The sequence below is a fragment of the Centroberyx gerrardi genome, chromosome 6 (genome assembly GCF_048128805.1).
Source record: "Centroberyx gerrardi isolate f3 chromosome 6, fCenGer3.hap1.cur.20231027, whole genome shotgun sequence".
NCBI lineage: Eukaryota > Metazoa > Chordata > Actinopteri > Beryciformes > Berycidae > Centroberyx > Centroberyx gerrardi.
The window spans coordinates 33580486-33598706 of record NC_136002.1 but is presented as its reverse complement, the minus strand read 5'-3'; the positions used below and the strand labels follow the sequence as shown (position 1 = coordinate 33598706).

The following is an 18221-nucleotide window of genomic DNA, read 5'->3' as shown; positions in this document are numbered from 1 at the left end:
ACACTCCGTCTGTTTTGACGGACAGAAAGTTCAACCAGCTGAACTTTTTCTGGACGGACGGATTCGTCAGCGTCCGTTCGGCCAATCAGAGGCTTCCTACGTCTGTTCTGTAGAAGCGAGCGGCGAACACAGAGACGACGGTCCGACAGAAACAAAGAGAAACAGAGGAAGCCTGGTGGAGCGTTGGGATGACCGGAGGTTTCCAGATCAGGTTCTGATTGAGTTTCTACTGTAGAGTCTGTTTCTTCTTCTGTGGTTCTGCCTCGCCGCCATGTTGACGCTCACAACAAACCAACACACACACATCTGTCAGCAGTAACTCTGTCTGTCTGGGATCAGTCTCCATGGTGACTGTACGACCGTTAGCTGGTGCATCAGAAGATCATATCAGAAGATCATATCAGAAGATCATGTCAGAAGATCATGTCAGAAGATCATGTCAGAAGATCAGATCAGAAGATCATATCAGAAGATCATATCAGAAGATCATATCAGAAGATCATGTCAGAAGATCATGCGTGTTGAGAGCTCCTACCTCCCTGGTGATGCGTCTCTCTATGTAAGCCATGAACTGGGAGCTGAGGCTGATGCTCTCCGCTGCGCCTCCTCGACTCCTCGCCTCCTCCTCCTCCTCCTCTCCTGGACAGCTGTCGATAAAATCTATCTGCTCCAACTCCAAGTCTACTGCAGGAGAAACAGGAGGAACATAGGAGGAGGAGACAGAGGAGGAGGAGGAGGAGACAGAGGAGGAGGAACAGGAGGAGACAGAGGAGGAGGAGACAGAGGAGGAGGAACAGGAGGAGACAGAGGAGGAACAGGAGGAGACAGAGGAGGAGGAGACAGGAGGAGGAACAGGAGGAGACAGAGGAGGAACAGGAGGAGACAGAGGAGGAGGAGACAGGAGGAGGAACAGGAGACAGAGGAGGAGGAACAGGAGACAGAAGAGGAGGAACAGGAGGAGACAGAGGAGGAGGAGACAGGAGGAGGAACAGGAGACAGAGAAGGAGGAACAGGAGGAGACAGAGGAAGAGGAACAGGAGACAGAAGAGGAGGAACAGGAGGAGACAGAGGAGGAGGAGACAGGAGGAGGAACAGGAGACAGAGGAGGAGGAACAGGAGGAGACAGAGGAGGAGGAACAGGAGACAGAGGAGGAGGAACAGGAGGAGACAGAGGAGGAGGAACAGGAGACAGAGGAGGAGGAACAGGAGGAGACAGAGGAGGAGGAGACAGGAGGAGGAACAGGAGGAGACAGAGGAGGAGGAACAGGAGACAAAGGAGGAGGAACAGGAGGAGACAGAGGAAGAGGAACAGGAGACAGAGGAGGAGGAACAGGAGGAGGGGACGGTTAGACTCTAGATCCAGGTCTTGAGGTGGGTCAGTATCATCAGATCCTTCTGTGTTACAGCAGCTCTAGTCCAGAGCGTCTCCTGTGTAAACAGGTGAGTGATGTGACATCACCTGAGAGCCTCTGCAGCAGGAGCTCTCTCCAACTTGTGAAAACTGCCTAGAGCTTTAATTTGATCCAAAGACAGAAGAATAGTCTCACATGTCCCGTTGGCCAGCAGGGGGCCTCCTGCTCCTGCTGCTGCTCCTGCTGCTCCTGCTGCTGCTGCTCCTCCTCCTCCTCCTCCTCCTCCTCCTCCTCCTCCTCCCTCCCTGCGGTGCCGCTGCTCTCTGGTGATCTCCGCCACGCGCAGCGGCAGCTCCGACAGCTCCTCTGTCGGCTGCACCGACACACAGGAAGTGAGGTCACAGATATACAGGAGGTGCAGAAACGCGGCCGAGTGATGTCATCATGGCTCACAGAGCAAAAGGATGCATGGTGTGTGTGTGTGTGTGTGTGTGTGTGTCTCACCTCGTTGCCCGACCATCTCTTGTCTCCACTGTCGACGCTGTTGAATCCTGAATCCAGCGCTCCGTACGGACGACCGGGGTAGAGCTCCTCCACACTGGAGAGAGACAGGAAGAGAAGAAGAAGAACACAATATGTCTTCAGCACTTAGACAATATCACACATTTGGGGAAATGAGGTGAAAAGGGAAATGATTTTCCCTTTTCAGGTTGTTTCATTACATTCATTATTGGAGGAGGCCAAGAGGCTGGAAACTGTTCAGCATTCCACAAGAAACAAGCAAACATGACATAAATTTGTATAGTAGAAAATGTTATTTTTTCTATCCAATAGCGACCCCCTGGGGGGCCCGACCCCCAGGTTGAGAACCACTGCTCTACAGTAGAAGGCATGCCATCTGTCTGATTCATATCGGTCTGGTCAGTCTATCCACCGATTCAATGACGGAATTTCTCGCCCCGACCGATTGGTTGGTGTTAGCTGTCGGTTATCAAACTCTTTGACCAATCACAGCAGTAAAGCAGATTGAGGTAATCTGGAAACGCCTCATTGTTCCTGTTTTAATTCATCAATCCATTCAGTTTTTTGAGGACTGAAGAAATCTCTAAATATATCTTATTTTGGTCGTTGTTGTCGCTCTGTAACGCTCGTAATGAGGAGGTCTGTCCCGCCTACATCCACCATCCAATCAGGACAGTATCTGTCTGAATGAACTGCCACTGGATAGACTGACCAGACCGATATGAATCACCATGTGAATTCAAAAAGTGCTGAAGACTGAGACTCATGCAGCTGGACGGCAGGCAGAGTTCAGAGCGTTCTGACCAGGAGCTGAAGGCCAGCGGTCTCCTGTCGTAGTCCGGGAGGTCAGGGGTCGTCTTACTGGACTCCAGGTTCAGGAACTTGAATATGTGGACTTTCCCCTTTATACAGATCTGACAGACACAGACAGAGAGAGAGAGAGAGAGAGAGAGAGAGAGGGAGAGAGAGAGAGGGAGAGAGAGACAGAGAGAGAGAGAAAGAGAGACAGAGAGAGAGAGACAGAGACAGAGAGAGAGACAGAGAGAGAGAGAGACAGAGAGAGAGAGAGAGAGAGAGAGAGAGAGAGACAGAGACAGAGAAACACAGAGAGAGAGACAGAGAGAGAGACAGAGAGAGAGACAGAGAGAGAGACAGAGAAAGAGAGAGAGAGAAAGAGAGACAGAGACAGAGAGAGAGAAAGAGAGACAGAGAGAGAGAGAGCAGTGTTAACAGACTGCAGAAACCTCTCAATCCAGTTTCTACTACAGAGTGTTAGAGCTGTCAATTTCCACCCAAAATCATGACTGAAATGAGTCAAATTTGAATGAAATTAGAATATTAAAAGCACGATTGACATATTTACATAATATTGACACATGACAGCAGGGTGCAGTGAACAGACAGTGTGTTTTAAACACACAGAGAGTCAAACTGTTTCCCGTTATTCAATTTCTGGAAATATTTGAGTTGGTGTTCTGCTGAGTTTTACTGAGGGGAATTCAGATGGCTGTGTGTGTGTGTGTGTGTGTGTGTGTGTGTGTGTGTGTGTGTATGTATACCTGTGCAGGGGGGGTCTGTAGAGGGTTGTTGTCCAGTATTATGGTCTGTAGCTGTGTCAGTCGTCTATAGCAGACGGGGATGGAGGTCACTTTGTTACAGGAGAAATCCAGACGGACCAGAGGCAGCTCCGCCAGCTCTGCGCACACACACACACACACACACACACACACACACACACACACAATTACCTGTCAGGTGACTTCATCTCATGTTGATGTTGTGTCAGCTGTTTTTTTTTGTCTTTTTTGGGGAGGAGGGGGGACCAGGATAATATTTGATTTTCTATATTTCCATCATTGAGTGATCGTCAATATTTTATTATTGTTTGGTCTGAGCCGACTCTCTGGTTCACACAGCTGGCTGAAGTTAAAGTGCTGTACGGTAGTGATGCGCGGGTCAACGACCCGAACCCGATCCGCAAGCCAGAAAAAAAAGATTCAGGAGGCCAGGAACTTTTCCAAAGACTTGTGTAACTAATGCTTAATGCTGCACTGCAGTGTGCGCAGAATATAATGTATGGATGGCGGGATAAACCAGCTGGAGATTGGAGAGGTTTATTCCGTTAATTAAATTTAAAACTTATTGAAATGTAGTCTAGAATTACATTGTGTGTGTACTGTGTGTAGCCCAGTTGACCCGCACCGCCCGACCCATTCTCAATATCATCTTCAGCCGACCCTAACCTATCCCACCTGCGGATAAACCTGCGGGACCCGCGGGTTTTGGATTGACCCGCGCATCACTACTGTCCAGCTTTTATCGCCCTCTATCAGTGAGCGAGGAACAACATGGAGCGGTCTCTGCTCAGCCTACTCCCATTCTCCCTTTTCCTATCACTCTTTTGTAGCTGCTGGAAACATCTGGACGAGCAGATGGAGGTAACGGCTTTAAATCAATGTATTGGCTGGTCCTGTGTGTGTGTGTGTGTGTGTGTGTGTGTGTACCCGGGGGAAGGCGTGCCAGGTGGTTCCTCCTGATGTTCAGGTCTCGCAGCACCTCCAGCTGGCCGACCTGAGACGGCAACGTCTGGATCTCATTACAGCTCACATCCTGCAGAGTCAGCAATAACACCAATTAACATCATCAATATGATGACATCATACAGGTTTAACAGTCATCATTAGATTTGATCCTCTGATCCTCTACCCCTCACTGGGAAGTGAACAGCGTGGCAGGGAGCCGGAGCGGAAGTGTTCCCGTGGTTGACTAGCGGCTAAGTGGCTAACGCGATTTTCCATTGACCACAAAGAATTATTATTATTATTAATATTATTATTATTATTTCTTCTGCAACTAACAGAGCAACGAACGGTGTTGAGCTTCACCCCTCGGCTCACTACGTACCATAAGCTTTCAGACGATCTGCAGTTTGTTATTTTAGGCATAAAAACTCACAGAAGAGACTTTGTATGAAGTTCAGCGTAGAAAGTACCAACTGTTGCCGGCGGGGCAGATCCGACTGAGGGGAGGAGACGGTCGCGTGCGGGTCGGTAAGTGATGCAGTTTGGGACTTCACTAAATATGACTTCAGGCTCATGATAGTAACTGCTGACATGTTTTCACAGTAACCTGTGAAGCTGTAACTAGCTGGTTAGCTGCTGCGGCTCGTTCCCTCTGCAGGAGATGGAACATTCTAACTAGCGCGACTAGGTTATAAGCATGCTGGGTAGTGTAGTTTGGTAACTAATTTTATCATTCATGTAAATAATACCGAATGGATTTTTGTGAAATGAAGCCAAGATGTGTTGATGATTAGTACAACATATTTCAAAATCAAAGCCGTATGCTTTTTAGATTGCTTATGTGAAGTAACTTCCCATATAGGGAAAGTCAATGGTTGATGGAAATAATGTCAACTTTGCCCCCCTGGGGATAATCAGGCTGTAAGTGATAAATCAGAATCACCATCCCTGTCAAATTCTAAGGGGTTCCTAAGGTTTTCATATTTGTAATAATTATCAAGATAATTTTGGCCAAGATAATCGTACTATGAAATGTTAATATCGGCACAGGCCTACAGTGAGACAGGTGTCTCAGCAGAGAGACGGGTGTTCTCAGCAGTGAGACGGGTGTCCCGGCAGTGAGACAGGTGTCTCGGCAGAGAGACAGGACTCACCAGCTCTGTCAGCTGTCTCAGCTGTCCCAGCTCTTCAGGCAGAGAAACCAGTTTGTTGTTGCAGGCGATCAGGACCTTCAGAGGAAGACTGCAGAGAACCACCGGCAGGACAGACAGCTGGTTCCGACTGAGAGACAGACAGGCAGGCAGACAGTTTATTCTCCAAGTCCATTAAAGTCATTTCATTGCTTTGTTTCTATAGTGTTTAGCGGTCACATCCTATAATAATCTGAACTGCTAACGCTGCTCAGACGAGCTAACGGGTCAGGTTTACTTGTTGTCATGGCAACAGTGACAAATTCTGATTGGAGCGTTCAAATACAAGTTGCATGACTTCATGACACTTTTTGCTGTGGACTCTTTCAGCTGCAGTGTGAACAGAGCCGGGCTGACCACAGCATCAGCCTTCCTTACACGTGTGTGTGTGTGTGTGTGTGTGTGTGTGTGTGTGTGTGTGTGTGTGTGTGTGTGTGTGTGTGTGTGTGTGTGTGTGTGTGAGAGAGAGAGTGTCACCTGATGTTCAGGTAGGTGAGGGCCTGCAGGTTGACCAGGCTGTCTGGCAGGGATCGCAGACAGTTCTGATAGAGGTTCAGACTCTCCAGAGACACAAACATACAAACCTCCACCGGCAGCTCCGACAGCCGGTTACGAGACAGATCTGCAGAGAAGAAGAAGAAGAAACACAGAAGACAGTCAGTGGAAACAGTCAGCTGTGTTACATTTCCCTCCAACTTCCTGTCTGTCCTGCTCCTCTCTCTCTAACTCAACAGTGATCCAACCTATATCCAGTTCAAGAAGCTTCTCCTCTGCCGCACAGGAAGTGATGCGTTTTACGTTTCTGGTTTGTTTGGAATCAACAGTAGAAGAACTGGGTAGTTAGCATGAGCAGTGATAGCCACCATGGCTGAACAGACAGAGAAAAGAGAAACTCAAACTGCATCAACAGGAAACCCAAGCTCCGCCCACACTGTTTGATTGACAGGTGACACACAGTGAGGCTGAGGGACATAAATAAGGCACCACATATTCCCACTTTAACTTCAGTCAATGAAACATGTCGTCCAACAAGAATGACGCAGGCTCCTCTCCGGCCAATCAGAGACAAGACGCACCATGCCTCCAAGTTTCATCCAAATCAGGCAGCAGCTGATCTGACCTCTGACCTCACACACCCACATCCTGCACAACCAGCTTCAGCTCCTACATCACCAACAGTAAGGAGGTCAGAGGTCACAGAAACTAATATTCTACTCCTGTGAGCCGAGAATGATGATGAAGTGAAGGAGAAGAAACAAGAGCCTGGAGAAAGGGGAGAGAGAGAGAGAGTGTGTGTGTGTGTGTGTGTGTGTGTGTGTGTGTGCAGCAGACTCGTGACCCGGTCTGAAAATAGAAACCAAACAGCGACTGATAACAGACTGCTGCCTGTCTGTCTGAGAACAGCAGCACTACAGAACTGATGGGACTAATTATCAGCCACAGACAGAGACAGACAGACAGACAGGCAGAGAGACAGACAGAGAGAGAGACAGACAGACAGACAGACAGAGACAGACAGACAGAGAGAGAGACAGGCAGAGAGAGAGACAGACAGACAGACAGGCAGAGAGACAGACAGACAGGCAGAGAGACAGACAGACAGGCAGAGAGACAGACAGACAGAGAGAGAGACAGACAGACAGACAGACAGACAGACAGACAGACAGACAGAGAGTTTGTTTGAACGGTTAAATTTGAAGTTATTACATTTTCAAACCTCCGTCCTTTTCTCCAGTCAGTTTCAGTCTAACTCCAGGAAACGCATCACAGCTGCACTCGCTCCTGATTGGCTCCCTCACTATGGAATTACTGAAATCCGTCCAATCAGGCCAGTTTGTCCAGAGCCTCGAGTCAGAGTGCCAGCCTGGATAAAGGTCTGAACTGGCTCCTAACGGTTCCTGAACCGGTTCCTAACAGTCTGAACCAGTTCCTGATGGTTCCTAGGAGGCACATTAAAGGAGAATCCTGCTGTCATTACAGTTCCAGTCTCTTCCCTCTGTCTACATCCAGCTTCTCTCCTCCAGTCACTCTGCTGCTGACTGATCACTTTTCAACACGGACTCTCCGGTGTGAAAGCCAGCCTGAACCGAGCTGCTGTGCTGCTGATAAAAAGCCGTGGATGAGACAGTAAAGTGTTTCTGAGATGAAAACGCTCGACTCGGCGAAATGAGGAGAAAACAGAGAGTTTGGCTTCATGTGTCCTGTGATGGATTCTCTCTCTCTGTGGAAGTTTGTTTTTCATACCGGACAAGAAGGAATGAAGGAGGAAAACTGAGATCTGAACTCTGCTGACTGTGTGCAGAGACAGAAGCTGGACCGCTGGACTGACTTCAAAATATGGAGCAATGACTGATGAAAATAAAAATAACAACTCTATTATCATTTAATACTTTTTAATACCTTTCACTACTACCTGGAATTGTATTCCAGACCGATTTAAAAACCAAAATAAAGAACTAAAGCTGTACAAGCAGCTTGTTTCGGACTGAACAGACATCGAAAGCAGTGAAAAACTGTTCAGACAGGATGCAGATATTCTACTAAAAATAATATCATCTAACTGGAATAATAACTGGCTGTCAGATTTTAATACTTTGACTTGAATTTAGATTGTTTACTTTAAGATTTATGACATTTCTTATTTATTAGATAGGAAGGGAGATAACCAGAGAGTCGGAGGTATGACAGCAACACTGATGTGTACCAAGCTGCAGTTGGACCCGGCTGGACCTGAGCTCAGCATCTCTGACCCGGCTGGACCTGAGCTTAGCATCTGGGACCCGGCTGGACCCGAGCTCAGCATCTCTGACCCGGCTGGACCCGAGCTCAGCATCTGGGACCCGGCTGGACCCGAGCTCAGCATCTCTGACCCGGCTGGACCCGAGCTCAGCACCTCTGACCCGGCTGGACCCAAGCTCAGCACCTCTGACCCGGCTGGACCTGAGCTCAGCATCTGGGACCCGGCTGGACCTGAGCTTAGCATCTGGGTCTCGAACCATCAGAGCTGGTAACCCGGGACGGTCCTGACCCCGCCCACACTGGACTGACACTTCTCAGTGACGTCTCCTCTACAGCTCAGCGATAAAAACCTAATTGTGATTACTTGACAGAATATTGCAATTTAAACTGCGATTCATATCATCAAGTTTTTCTTGTCATACTGCACATTTTTTTTAGAACTTTAAAAAAGCTCTAAAAAAAGTAAGTGATGTAGTTATAAACTAGATGTCAGTGTGCAGATTTACTGAGTTTGAGAACGATGAAACATTTTCACCAATATTGTACTTGATTCATGGACCAAAGATTATCCGGAGCACTAAAACTCCTTGTTCAGAAATCCATTTTGGACACACCTACCTTAAGAAATTAACTGCAGTCTCTGAGATTTGGAAATTGCAGAAGTTCAGCTCTGGTCTCCTCTGTTTACAGTATTTATACTAAACATCTCACAATTAAACAGAAAATGAACTGAAACTGAATAAAAGAAAATCAAGACCATCATTATCTGAACAGAGGAAGATCGCTCAGTGTGTGTGTGTGTGTGTGTGTGTCTATATTTATTGCTGCAGCTGTGTGAGGATCCGGCACCTGGCCTACAGGAAGTACACATCACCGTGGTAACGTCTGCTTCCTGTGGTACAGCAGTCTGCGGCCTCCCTCCATCCAGCATGAAAACACACACAGGAGTCACTCACTGGAGTGTGTCAGAGTGTCCTAGAAGCACCTCTGACTTCCTGTCCACACACACACACACACCTTCAGATCCTCTTCTCTGTCAGCTCTCATCAATCCAGCAGTTATTTAGTGATGAAATGTCATTTACAGTTTTGCTGAACCCACTTTCCCTCAACCTGCCTCGTCTTCTTCTACTGCAGTTAGTGATTTACTACATTTCCCAGAATGCCTTTCAACAACCCCCAGAGAAGAGGAGTGAACTTGCTGCATCCAGCTGTTGGTTTTAAGTGTCGGAGGAGAGAGAGACAGTGATACTAAGAGGAAGAGAGTGAGAGTTTTTCCATTTGAGAAAAAGCAAGAGTTACATCCCTCACGCAACCCCAGCCTGTCTCTCTGCTGCAGTGCATTCTGGTCTCTCTCCTGCTCCTGTGGTGGAGAAACTGGTCTCTCTCCTCTTCTACGATGGATTTCTCCCTGTATGATTGTTGAACGTCTCTCGGTGCAAAATGGCGGCTCTAGAAAGAAGCCCTCGCTCTTTGATTCTGAGGGACTGACACCAAAACCTGACGTTTACCGCTGATGTTTTACATCCTGAAACATTTTCTCATATCAAACTCCACTGTAGCTGCTGGAAACATCTGGAGGTGACGTCACCTCGTCTACGATTGGCCGGTTATCCACGGACAGACAGCAGACCGTCTCGGCTCCCGGTGAGTCTGACCCAGCAGCTTCATGTCTACTTCCTCCTCAGTGTGGAGCAGCAGCCGCTCTGCCGTTCCCTCTGTCATTTTCTGCAGCTGTGGTGTTTGGGAGGATAATTCTAGTTTTGTCTCATATCTGTCGCTGTTTGGCTCCAAGTTTTGTTTCAAGCTGAGGCTCTAGTTCTAAAAATGTTAAATCGTAAAAAAAATCATTACTTCAAAAACAATTGAAGTATTCTTATTTTAGTTTTAGATGACAGTAAGACTAAATTACAATGTTAATTTTAAACTTCACGTTTTCTCCAGCAGTGGTGATACGTTTTTAGTTTATTTACCAATAGAAAGCAAGATAGATACAATAAAAAGCATCTCAGCTTAAAATTGATAAGGATAACACAATAAAGTCAACAGACTCAATTCCATTGTGGTCCTTCAAAAGAATACAGAGGAAACAGAGGAATCACTGCTGCAAACCTGCTTCACTGAAGTAGGTAGTGAAGTAGTGAAGTAGTTAGTGAAGTACTGAAGTAGTTAGTGAAGTAGTGAAGTAGTTAGTGAAGTAGTGAAGTAGTTAGTGAAGTAGTGAAGTAGTTAGTGAAGTAGTGAAGTAGTTAGTGAAGTAGTGAAGTAGGTAGTGAAGTAGTAGGTGAAGTAGTGAAGTAGGTAGTGAAGTAGTGAAGTAGTTAGTGAAGTAGTGAAGTAGTTAGTGAAGTAGTGAAGTAGGTAGTGAAGTAGTAGGTGAAGTAGTGAAGTAGTAGGTGAAGTAGTGAAGTAGTTAGTGAAGTAGTGAAGTAGTTAGTGAAGTAGTGAAGTAGGTAGTGAAGTAGTAGGTGAAGTAGTGAAGTAGTAGGTGAAGTAATGAAGTAGTTGGTGAAGTAGTAGGTGAAGTAGTGAAGTAGTAGGTGAAGTAGTGAAGTAGTTGGTGAAGTAGTAGGTGAAGTAGTAGGTGAAGTAGTGAAGTAGTTGGTGAAGTAGTGAAGCAGTTGGTGAAGTAGTGAAGTAGTAGGTGAAGAAGTGAAGTAGTAGGTGAAGTAGTGAAGTAGTTGGTGAAGTAGTGAAGTAGTTGGTGAAGTAGTGAAGCAGTTGGTGAAGTAGTGAAGCAGTTGGTGAAGTAGTGAAGCAGTTGGTGAAGTAGTGAAGTAGTAGGTGGAGTAGTGAAGTAGTTGGTGGAGTAGTGAAGCAGTTGGTGAAGTAGTGAAGTAGTTGGTGAAGTAGTGAACTAGTAGGTGAAGTAGTGAAGTAGTTGGTGGAGTAGTTAGTGGAGTAGTTAGTGGAGTAGTTAGTGGAGTAGATAGTGGAGTAGATAGTGGAGTAGTTGGTGGAGTAGTTGGTGGAGTAGTTGGTGGAGTAGTTAGTGGAGTAGTTAGTGGAGTAGATAGTGGAGTAGTTGGTGGAGTAGTTAGTGGAGTAGATAGTGGAGTAGTTGGTGGAGTAGATAGTGGAGTAGTTGGTGGAGTAGTTAGTGGAGTAGATAGTGGAGTAGTTGGTGGAGTAGTTGGTGGAGTAGATAGTGGAGTAGTTAGTGGAGTAGATAGTGGAGTAGTTGGTGGAGTAGATAGTGGAGTAGTTAGTGGAGTAGTTAGTGGAGTAGTTAGTGGAGTAGATAGTGGAGTAGTTGGTGGAGTAGTTGGTGGAGTAGTTAGTGGAGTAGTTAGTGGAGTAGTTGGTGGAGTAGTTGGTGGAGTAGTTGGTGGAGTAGTTGGTGGAGTAGATAGTGGAGTAGTTAGTGGAGTAGTTAGTGGAGTAGATAGTGGAGTAGTTGGTGGAGTAGTTGGTGGAGTAGTTAGTGGAGTAGTTAGTGGAGTAGATAGTGGAGTAGTTAGTGGAGTAGATAGTGGAGTAGTTGGTGGAGTAGATAGTGGAGTAGTTAGTGGAGTAGATAGTGGAGTAGTTGGTGGAGTAGTTAGTGGAGTAGTTAGTGGAGTAGTTAGTGAGCTGGTTAACAGGCTGTTTTACAGGCTGGTTAGCAGCCGTCCCAGCAGCCTCTGTTCAGTGTTGGTGTGTTTCCCAGCAGCTGAGCCTGACCTGAACTCCAAAACAACACTCACAGAATCAGTATTAGCAGGTTTTCATTAATAACTGGACAAACACACAGACAGAACAAACTGTTTCAAACCAACAAGACTCTTCTCTCTGCCCTTCTTTCTTTCTTTCTGCTCTTCCTGTCTCATCCTCTCTCCCAGGCCCTGGCAGACAGCACCATGCCCCCGAGCAACACCAAAACCTGGCAGCGCATGCGCCAGTGCTGCCACACACACACACACACACACACACACACACACACACACACACACAGAGCAATGTCCATGCTCCAGTTCCTCCGTCCTAAACAGAGCGACACACAGAGCAGAGCTGAGGCCCGAGGCAACGAGGCTGCTGCAGTGGGATATAGATACACCACACCACACACACACACACACACACACACACACACACACACACACACAGAGTCCAGTCCAGCAGCCAGGCTAACAGACATGCAGGCTGTAGTGGGGGTGTTAGCTGCAGCAGGCGGACTGAAAGCACCTGAGCCTGCAGCACCAGCTTCATTTGTCCTGGTGTCACTGTGCGTTCACACTGATCAGCTGCTCGGGGTCGCTCTGCTCTGACTGGCTGTGGGCGGGGCCAGAGGCTCGGGTGTGTCTGCATCTATGTGGCGGTCTGCAGCTACGTTTTCAACAGGCAAATCATGAATTTTTGCTGCTTTGGTACAGACTTTTATAATGTTACATCCTTTTGATTACGTTGATGCGTTAATTAGGTAGAATTTGTGCAAAATAAACAGAAAAGCACCAGATTTATATACTACATACTGTTCCCAGAAACAGAAAATGACTTCAGATCTTCCCATCGACAGTTCTCCATCTTTGTTTCTGAGACGTTTCTTCCTGCCGTCTTTCTAATAAAAGTTGTAGAGAACTGGGAAGCTTTGATCGGCTGGAATCAACTTCTCCATTTTGAACTGCTGTTCGTGAAACTAAATCACATCAGTAGGGAAACAAGCAAGCACAGAAATCTGATTGGCTGTTGACGGACGATGACGGTGAAAAGCTCAGCCGTGGAGACGAAGCTTGTTGAGCGTCCAATCAGCAGCTGAGTTTCCTGGGCGCTCTGGAGGTGAATGGACCGACGCTGACTTGTTTCTTCGTGTTGCTCACAGTGAGAACGCTCAGTTAGTCTACTCTGCATTAACCAACCTTCATTTAGAGTTCTATTAAACATCTACCTGGTGAAAGTGTGTGGTGCATTGTGGGATGTCAGTCTGTCTGTCTGTTTGGAGCTGCTGTTGGTTTTCTGCATGTGACAGGAGCGAGGATTCACATGAAGCTATCCATGTAGCAACACACTTGGGAACAGAAAACACTCTCACACCCTGTGTATCATTCATCAGCAAGTCACACACACACCGTACAGCATCACTTAAAACCTTCTACATGTCACCAGGAGTCACTGGAGAGTGCAGCGCCCCCCACTGGCACGGAGTGTAAATAAATGAACAACATGGAGCTACAGTGAGTATGTGGCAATGGGTTTCCATTTCAGACAAGTTTGACTTCATTGTAAGAATGCTGCCTCCTTCACACTGCAATTTAAAATGTAAAAATGCCCCTTCCTTTGCCTTTAAAAGCTGTTTCCATTCACGTTCCTCCAGGTTCTACCCTGACAAATAAAGGCTTTTTCATATTTTTATAAGAGAGAACCCCCTTCTGTATTTTATTAATATTGTTTTGTACATGCTGTACACCTTTATTTTTATTCTATTTTATTCCATTATTCTCTCTCTTTTTTCTCTTTCTCTTATCCCCTCATTATAAGGTTGTATTTCATCACTGTGTCTGATCACTTTGCTTCCATGTTTCATCACTGTGTGAATAAAGTGAAGTGAACTGATCTCTCAGGTGTTTCCATGTCAGCACGGTCATGTTCTGACCCCAGTCCATACTTAACCCTGCTTAGTGCTGAACAGACCACAGTCCAGCCTGGACTAACTGTACTGTCTCTGTGGTCCCACTCAGGGACTCTGCCTGTCTGTCCTGACAGCACAAACAGCCAACAGCTACCTGCCATCTCCTGTGTTCAATATGAACAAGTCTCTGCTGAGGAGTGAAACAGCAGCACACACCAGACAGACAGACAGGCAGACAGGCAGACAGGCAGGCAGACAGACAGGCAGACAGGCAGACAGACAGACAGGCAGACAGGCAGACAGGCAGGCAGGCAGGCAGACAGGCAGGCAGGGTGTCCAGCTCTCAGAGGAAGATACCCGTCTCTTCTCCCAGCCTGTTTACCAGGCGGCTCCATTTGTTTCGTCAGTCCAGACCGACACATCAGCCCAGGAGGGCGGAGCAGCTCTCCTTCACTCCTGTCTGATAATCTAATCTCGACTCAGAGTTTGCAGACTAAACAAATCAGTGTGTTGACTTCTACAATAAAAAAACTACTTTAACTGGAAGCTCAGATTGGGGGTTTCAGTCCAGCGACCCCGAGGTGCTCCGGCGGGTGACCCGTTCTTACTCATCTAACGCTGCAGTGAAACTCCGTCCTGTCCGGGCTCTGGACGGCTAGTTAGCTAAACTAGCTGTCTAAGCTAACACTACCTTCCCCATTCCTGGAACTTTGCTAGTGCTGTTTGGCCTTTATAGTTTATTTTTCCTCTCGAATGCACAGTTTTAACCGACTTTAGCGGGTAGCGTTAGCACCCTAGCGAGCCCAATCCGACAAAGCAAATCCCCGAACTCCTATTCCCAAATTTACCGGCCCTGGTGGTTTCCCGTCCCTGAACCACGGCGCCTGAACGGGCCGCTGTCCACTTTTCACTTAAGTAACTTCAACCAACTGTTCAAAGTAACCGAACTACCCGAGCTAGGCCAGCTCGACAAAACCATCCAGCTGTGGCCGAACTCCGGTCCAGACTCACCGGCCCTGGTGGTGTCGGTCAGGTCGTGGTTGGCGGCGCTGCGGGGGAACTCCTTCAGTTTCCTGCCGCTGAGGTTGAGGCAACCAGTGGCCGAGGCTTCGTCCAACGCCCGGTCCAGAGAGCGGTTCCAAGACGCTGGTCCCGCCGGTCCTAATCCGTTATTCCCGACTAAAACACTCCCGGAGCTGCTTCCCACCGTAAAATTAGGTCCGGTGTTGTCCGCAGACCCCAGTAAGACCGAGGCCGCCATTACACACTCGGCTAGTTAGCTAACTGCTAACTGCTAACTCTCCCACCCAGATCTGCCCAAAACTCCACAGACAGGATGTGAGCATGCGCACAGCAGAGCAGGAACACTGGACAACAGGGATGCTGCCTTCCGGTCCCGTGGAAAATATTGATATTAGAAGTTGAAGCTGCACATGAACGACACAACAAAGTGGTCAACACGACTGGAAAACTCTGAATCTCTCTAAGACACTGAACTGATAAACAGTTCATGTTCAGAGGGATGTATACAACAACTCTTAGCCAGACCCCCCCCCCTTAAAACATCAATTACACGGCTGATGCGAAGTGTTCACCCCTTCGTTGTGCAGCTGCGGTACAAAATAGCTCTGCGCCACCAAACAACCACAAAAAACGTATTTTCATGCAGTCTATTTTGTTATTATTTCCCGCCCAATACCTCTTGAATGAGTGAAAATCGTATTCACGACTTCAGGATTTGTAAGTAGGATCTTACGAGGAGCCTGAAGGCAGCAGCAGACAGACAGAAACAAGACAAACTAAAACTACACAGCCGTGGAGAATAGTGTCGGTCCAAGTATTTAAAGACAGACAGCGACGGGACGCTTTTCATTCATCAATTAAAAGGTCCGAGTTATTTCATCTGTTTCAAACTGAGCAGGACGGCTCAACACTACTGGGTTCCGCGCGTGTTCAATGTGTTAAAGTCGCAATTAACTCAGCAGACCATCCGGTTCTTGAAGTTTGTTTTTTTTAACTCGACACCCAAATGCTAAATTAGATAATTGCTTAATTAAATAATAATTAATAATAATTAGGTCCTCTGTTGGACCCAGGCGCGTTAAAACAAACTGCTACTGTCATGCCGAAAGAAGTAGGCTATGTTTGTAAATTATATTATTATTATTAGTAGTAGTAGTAGTAGTAGTAGTAGTAGTATCATTATTAATGTTGTTATTAATGTTGTTATTAATGTTATTAAAATTATATTATTAAGATAAGATAAGATTGCACTTTATTGATCCCCTAGGGGAAATTCGGGTGTCACAGCAGCAGTTGGCAGAACAATGCCAAGGCAGTGCAGGAAGGGTAATACAAAAAAGAGTACAGAAAAGACAATAAAGCAATATATAAAACTATTAAAAGTGTCTCAAGTGGTAAACTGGTGTTGAGCATTAAGTCCTGTGTAATAAATAACTAATAACTAAATAGCTGGACTATGTTGCATGTCCAACATAATCCAGTTATTCATAGTTATTCAGGGAATGGGTCAGGGTCTGAGTTATTGTGCAGATTATTATTGTTGTTGTTCTTCTTGTCTTCATGTCTTCCCAGCGGCCAGCGGCTCCAGTTAAGTGAAACCTGCTGAAGTGACGCAGCAGCGGCAGCGGCGGCAGCAGCAGAGGCGGCGGCGGCAGCGGCGGCAGAAGCGGCGGCGGCAGCGGCGGCAGCAGCAGAGGCGGCGGCGGCAGAGGCGGCAGCAGCAGAGGCGGCGGCGGCAGAGGCGGCAGCAGCAGAGGCGGCGGCGGCGGCAGAGGCGGCGGCGGCAGCAGAGGCGGCGGCGGCAGAGGCGGCAGCAGCAGAGGCGGCAGCGCCTCCAGCGGCCGGTCAGTTAAAACCTGAACTTGTCAGTCCGCTCTGTCTGACCTCTGACCTGCAGGAGGAATCTGATCACCGATCACATCAGTATTATATATATCAGTAACCCAAACCCTTACTCTACTGCTTCAGGCTTTACTGAGAGAAGCTGAGAGATTTCAACTGTAGTTCTGTAGTAGCAGCAGTAGTAGTTGTAGTAGTAGTAGTAACAGTAGTAATAGTAGTAGCAGCAGCAGTAGTAGTTGTAGTAGTAGTAGTAGTAACAGTAGTAATAGTAGTAGTAGCAGCAGTAGTAGTAATAGTAGTAGTAGTAGCAGCAGTAGTTGTAGTAGTAGTAATAGTAGTAGTAGTAGTAGTAACAGTAGTAATAGTAGTAGTAGTAGCAGTAGTAGTTTAGTAGTAATAGTAGTAGTAGTAGTAGTAACAGTAGTAATAGTAGTAGTAGTAGCAGTAGTAGTTTAGTAGTAATAGTAGTAGTAGTAGTAGTAGTAGTAGTAGCAGCAGTAGTAGCTGTAGTAGTAGTAGTAACAGTAGTAATAGTAATAGTAGTAGTAGTAGTAGCAGCAGTAGTAGCTGTAGTAGTAGTAGTAACAGTAGTAATAGTAATAGTAGTAGTAGTAGTAGCAGCAGTAGTAGTAGTGGTGTTTAGGATTGAGGGAAAAGTATACAACATATAAATGTGATGTTAATTTTTAAACTTGTAATTTTATTTTATTCGTGTTATTCTTCGAGTGTGATAGACCTACATTATTAGTTGCAGCTCACCAAACTATCAGCTCAGAGTGAACTTTGGTCCTGATGATCTCTGATGGGATTTTATTAGATTTGGCTTTCAAAGCAATTTCAGCTCTTGGGTGATTTTTTGTTGATCTTTATTCTTCATTATAAAGATAAAACTACTAAATCATTTCATCAGGACTCGGGCTGAGAGACATGGAGGCAAGCACGGCCTGAAACACCCTGAACGGCCATTGCCATGACTAAAATAGGATTTGACAACGAAAACTACATTACCCATGATTCCCGGCGCTGTCGCATGTTAGCGCTTGCGCGTCGCGGTTGTGTCCAGGGCCGGGTATCATGGCGACATACGTGGATATTCTGAAGAGCGAGTTTCCTGAAATTGACACAGAAGTGTTCGACTACATCACAGGTGAGAGCCGCGAGGTAGAGCCGATGTCCGCGCGCCTCCCGCCGGCGGGAAACCTGCTCGAAGCGGGACTTTACTCCGCCTTTTACCCGGGAAGTCCGCTCCTGCTAGCTAGCTAGCCCGGGTTCAGCTAAAGGAACTGACTGTGCTCAGTGAAGGGAGACAGGTTGGCTAACACGGCATGGCTCGGGTAGGTTAGCTAGCCAATTAACTAACCTGCTTAGTCAGAGAATTAGCACGTGTTGCCCGGAAACAAACCCAAACACAGAAGGGAGGGACAGTCGGGACAGTCGGGACCTCCTGTTCTGACCGGCACGGATCAGTAGAAACTGTAAAGAGTTTT

At 46.9% G+C, this 18221-nt stretch overlaps 2 protein-coding genes across 3 annotated transcripts in view; one reads left to right on the top strand and one right to left on the bottom strand.

The window, feature by feature from the left end:
* lrch3 (leucine-rich repeats and calponin homology (CH) domain containing 3) overlaps positions 1 to 15181 on the bottom strand; it is a 35891-nt gene extending 20710 nt beyond the window's left edge. The window contains 9 exon segments of the mRNA XM_078284180.1: positions 536 to 684; positions 1548 to 1725; positions 1857 to 1950; positions 2679 to 2788; positions 3434 to 3570; positions 4379 to 4484; positions 5551 to 5677; positions 6064 to 6208; positions 14881 to 15181. Of these exon segments, the coding sequence (XP_078140306.1) occupies positions 536 to 684; positions 1548 to 1725; positions 1857 to 1950; positions 2679 to 2788; positions 3434 to 3570; positions 4379 to 4484; positions 5551 to 5677; positions 6064 to 6208; positions 14881 to 15130 (1296 nt within the window). The 5' untranslated portion in view covers positions 15131 to 15181.
* A 2455-nt stretch (positions 15182 to 17636) lies between these two features.
* The window catches only part of abcf3 (ATP-binding cassette, sub-family F (GCN20), member 3), an 18513-nt gene continuing 17928 nt past the window's right edge, over positions 17637 to 18221 (top strand). The window contains exon 1 of one of the 2 annotated variants that reach the window (XM_078284044.1): positions 17637 to 17881. In XM_078284044.1, the coding sequence (XP_078140170.1) occupies positions 17809 to 17881 (73 nt within the window). In that variant the 5' untranslated portion in view covers positions 17637 to 17808. The remainder of the gene's footprint in view (positions 17882 to 18221) is intronic. The other variant, XM_078284043.1, reaches the window with a different exon arrangement.